The sequence below is a fragment of the Vicia villosa genome, linkage group LG1 (assembly GCF_029867415.1).
Source record: "Vicia villosa cultivar HV-30 ecotype Madison, WI linkage group LG1, Vvil1.0, whole genome shotgun sequence".
In the NCBI taxonomy this organism is placed as follows: Eukaryota; Viridiplantae; Streptophyta; class Magnoliopsida; order Fabales; family Fabaceae; genus Vicia; species Vicia villosa.
The window spans coordinates 44,139,771-44,144,468 of record NC_081180.1 but is presented as its reverse complement, the minus strand read 5'-3'; the positions used below and the strand labels follow the sequence as shown (position 1 = coordinate 44,144,468).

At 33.2% G+C, this 4,698-nt stretch overlaps 1 protein-coding gene across 1 annotated transcript; it reads left to right on the top strand.

Annotated features, from left to right (window-relative positions):
• The first annotated feature begins 246 nt into the window (after window positions 1–246).
• On the top strand, window positions 247–3,859 carry LOC131605118 (uncharacterized). Its single transcript, XM_058877514.1, has 7 exons — window positions 247–702; window positions 788–980; window positions 1,158–1,267; window positions 1,351–1,429; window positions 1,533–1,600; window positions 1,911–1,977; window positions 2,929–3,859. Exons 1-7 carry the CDS (start codon window positions 520–522, stop codon window positions 3,039–3,041), a joined length of 813 nt encoding a protein of 270 aa, XP_058733497.1. The 5' UTR covers window positions 247–519; the 3' UTR covers window positions 3,042–3,859.
• Window positions 3,860–4,698: the final 839 nt, after the last annotated feature.

Below are 4,698 nucleotides of genomic sequence, written 5' to 3'. Positions count from 1 at the left end.
TCGGGCGACTTTATTTTGTTGCCTTCCATTAGTGTGGTCTCAGAGCATCGCCTTGGACATGACTTTTTGCAAATATAACACTACTGATTGTATTTCTGAAATGGATCTTTGTAAAACCCATTGAATTTTGAAATAAAGACTATTACGGAGATGTACCTCCAAATTCATCTTAATATGGATACAGAGATGCTCTTCGAACTCATTTTTAGACCAAATAAAATACTCATTCATGAAGCGTTGAAAGTGCGTAAAATAAATGCATCTAGAGTTGCAGCTCCAGAATCTATGGATAGTTGTGACTTTCTACCATAGTGAACTAACACTCCATGGGTGGATAAAGCAACCACCCAATATTTATAGAAGGACTATTTACTAATGGGCTTGAGGATGACACCACCTTGTATAAGCCCGGGTGGAGTTTGGACCTTTGATTCTGCAAAGACAACTTCAAACGGCTAGCAACACAAGACAAGTGGTTGAGTGCGGGATAACGTGAAAGCGCGCGGTGGAAGGAGGAAGATGGCACTACTTTTCAACTTACAGTTTTCTCGTTGGACTTTCTACAAACACCTTACGCCGCGTAAATATACAACGCTCTGTCAGCATAATTCCACAACCAATTTATCCCATTTCGCAACCCTAACTTCCCGCCAGAAAGACCAGATTCATCTCTACGTCGATACACTTCTTCAATGGAACAAGGTATTCAGTTATTCTCTCTCACACACAATTAACACTCAATGTCTCAATTAATTTAACACTCGCATTTTGTAATTTCAATCTGCAGCGTATGAATCTAACCGCAGTTAAAGAAGTGAATGAAGTCATGGAAAGACACATTGAGGACTCCCTCGCGATTTTGCCTCCGTTGAGGGATAATTATATCAGTCACTGCAGCAATTCCGTCGAGAAGGTTAAACTCGTCGATGTTGGAACTGGCGCAGGCCTTCCTGGAGTAGTTTTGGCTATTGCTCGACCAGGTGAAGTTAATTTTGTAACCAAAATTGTGTTATTGCTAGATGGAGTTAATTTTGACTAGTAATTTTGGCTCTGTTCGTGTAAATAAGTGCTTACTAATTAGCTATTTTTGTAACAAAAGATATTATGTTAGTAAATTAGATCAATTAACTAATTCAAACAGGTCTTTAATGCAATAGATTGGGATGTAACGCTGATGGAGTCTTTGAACAAGCGGTGCGTCTTCTTGGAGCACGTTGTTGGTGTTATTGGTACCTCCAATGTTCAAATTGTAAGAGGAAGAGCCGAGGTACAGCAAATCCATTCTTTTAGTAAGAGTTTTTAAGTTGAGTATCCAATGTGTTTGTTAAAATGCAAATGGGCGCAGGACAGAGTTTGGGACAGGATCTTTTCTTCAGAGAGAAATTTGACATCGCAGTAGCCAGGGCAGTTGCAGAGACGAGAATATTAGGTACGATTGTGATTTCATGATTATTTAATACTTTATTACCATGAAAACACTTGGTAACTTGTTTGTATGCTGATTTGGTGTTTGCTTCTTATTTGTTTTCCAGCTGAGTATTGTCTTCCGTTCGTTCGTGTTGGGGGGATGTTTATTGCTGCCAAGGGTCATGATCCTGAGGTATGTAACATATCTTAGAGGTTTAGATTAGGTATTCAATGTGTGAGAGCACCTTTAAAAAAGTTAGATTTCTTAGTGGTGGATGCAGTTTTTAGTCTCTTTCGGTTGTTTGTTAATGCATGATTGGATGATAATGTAAGAAACTATATACAGCGATTGTAGATATTAAATAATTAAATATTTTGTATTTTTCAGATTATAAGTACATCTCAGGTCTTGCTGAATTAATTTGTGTGGCTTTTCTATAAACATCCCATGGATTTAAAATTGTGAACCATCTATTAATTTCCTGTGTGATGAAATTGGATAGGAAGAAGTTAAGAAAGCTGAAAGCGCCATCAAGAAAATGGGTGCGTCATTATTGCAAGTATGCTCAGGTACACAAATCTAAACATTCAAACTTAAATCTTGCTATATATACTTTTGTACCCCTTTTTTTTTCCAAAAATAAAAAACAAAATAGCTAAGGTTTTGAATCTTGCATCTGTGTTCCGGCGAATATGTGATTTTATTATTATATTTTTTGTGAAGTAAAAAGATTCATAACTTCCCCGTTAGATAGTGCTAACCATCATATGTAGTATACTTTGAATATAATGACAAGCTTTAGCCGTAACATCAATTTTCAAGGATTTGATTCTCCTCCCCTCAATCTCTTTACTCAAATGATCTTTAAAATTGAGAGTAATTGCTCTATTTTACTGGAAAAATATGAGGAAATTTAGTCAATATTATAGGTGATGAAGGTGATGGACTGATGGTTGATACTGTCCCAATGACTTGTGGTTGCGAGTCATTAAACTGTGCCTGTGGATCAAGATACATTAAGTGATTACTGATAGTTTTAGTTGAAATAAACTGAGGCTGAATCTTAGAGGATAGCTTTTTGTTAGGAAGAGTAAAATTTGCTATTTTATTTTACAGGCAAAGTTCAGAATATCTTTATTTCTTTAAGGAAAGAATCTCATAATCGTATATCCATTGTTTTCTATAATTAAATTCTAGTTAAAAAAATTGAACTTATCATCAATTAATTCCTTATCAAATAAGGCACTAACAACCGTAAATACATATTTTTTACTGTCATAAATGAATAAGTTTCACAAAATGCATGTTGCGCGATAAAAGATTCCTCTACCTGCTTGAATGACTTTGATTATATTTGTCTTCCCTGGCATTTTTAGAAGTAGTTAATTTTGGCTATACCCTTATGTTGATCCTATTTCATTTCTATTCCAAAAGTTTGTGCCTCATTTCTACATATTGTTTCATCATCGGTTAATGAGCTAACTTATTGAAGTAGTTTTACGTTGATGTTACATGTTCAGTGGAATCGCAAAGCCCATATGGTCAGCGTACTGCCGTCATATGTCTGAAGGATCGGCCTACTCCAATGAAATATCCCCGAGCTCCTGGTACACCAACCAAAGAACCATTGTAAGATGGAAGCTTTCTCTGTTGGATGTGTTCTGCTGTTCTTTCTACCCAATCCTATCACTTTCCTTGAACCAGTCATAGAGAAGGATCCATTTGATGAGCACCAGTGACCTGATTTTCTGCTCAATTTGGACCAGTTTTTTTTAACTAATTTATTATAAGTTTATAATAGCAGCGTTGTTTCTTCTTCTAATAGTAGTGACTAGTGATGTTTTGACTTTGTTCATTGCGATGCTGGCATAACATAAATATAAACTGTAAGTTGTCCTCACACTAACCTCTGTCCATATATGAACTTGTATCTACATGGGGAGATACTCTATTTTTTGTGTGCAACCATTGTCCATTTGTGCATAATGAAATAAAACAGTTAACTGCATTTTGTCTTATACTTGGTCAAAAATGAAGTTACTCCAAATAAACTGAATAGTTTAAAGGATTAAGTACATACTATACAGTAACCAGTTTTATTAATTTAGAGATGATTTTCTTGTTTTTAACCCTATGGCTTACTATGTGTACATCATTCTTTCCTGCAGGGCCGGCCCTAGGGGTAGGCCACCAAGGCTACCGCCTAGGGCCTCACTTTTATGTTCTTATTTATGTGTGGCCAATTTTAGTTAATTGATTTGTTAACATCAAAAATTAATTCTTAAGAGTTTAAATTATGTAATAATAAAATTCATTTATAATTGTATTATATTATTGATTAATTTGAAATTCACACATTTTAAGTCCTTCTAAAGATTTTATATATAAGTTTTTTTTAAAAGAAGAATGAGAAAACTTTTTTTATTATGAATTTTTCAGAGGAAGGGTGAAAAAAGTGTTTAATTGATTTTATTTTAATGAAAGAGAAAATATTAAATTAATTATAGTGATTTAATAAATTATTTTACATCCAAAAAATATAAAATATAAATATAAATTTTATTAAAATATTAATATTTTGTTAAAAAATTATTATAAATTTTGCCTCGGGCCTCCAAATGTGTTGGGCCGGCCCTGCTTTCCTGTAAGGGTTATTGAAGGTAGTGGTAGAGTGATGGTATACTCAGAGGCTCTGTTTGGTAAGCTATTTTTTTTAGCTTATAGCTTATAAGTTCATATGACAATAAAAGACCTATTTGATAACAATTTTTTCATCACAAGCTTATAGCTTATTTTACTAGCTTATAGCTTATTTTTCAGATGTTATTTTAAATAGCGTTTTAGCTTATAGCTTATAACTTATCATATTTTCTTCCACTTTTGAACTTATTATTTTAACCAAAATTATAATTTATTTTAATTTAAAATAATATAATTATAGATTAAATGTTTTTATGTCATTTTATTTTATCAGCTAATTGGAACATTAATTTTTTCAAACATTTCAATTAGTTTATTAGATATACTATCAGTCATAAACTATCAGTAATAAACTATCAGTTATAAACTATCAGTAATAAACTATCAGTCATAAACTATAAGTAATAAACTATCAGTCATAAACTATCAGTTAACTTATTCGTCAACTGCAATTTTTACCAAATCACCATAGATAATAGATTCTGAAACAAACAGTATTCCGTCTGTTTTGATGTTTCAGAAAAATTACACTTCTATTAAGCACACCTCATTCACACATTAACACTTTTGCGGTTTTGCCCCCCATTGAA

Excerpts from the sequence above, each read along its gene's own strand:
- LOC131605118 (XM_058877514.1), top strand. The coding sequence starts at position 520 with ATGGCACTACTTTTCAACTTACAGTTTTCTCGTTGGACTTTCTACAAA. Across the intron at positions 981-1,157 it reads TTTGGCTATTGCTCGACCAG|ATTGGGATGTAACGCTGATG; the intron begins GTGAAGTTAATT and ends TTAATGCAATAG. Across the intron at positions 1,601-1,910 it reads CCAAGGGTCATGATCCTGAG|GAAGAAGTTAAGAAAGCTGA; the intron begins GTATGTAACATA and ends GAAATTGGATAG.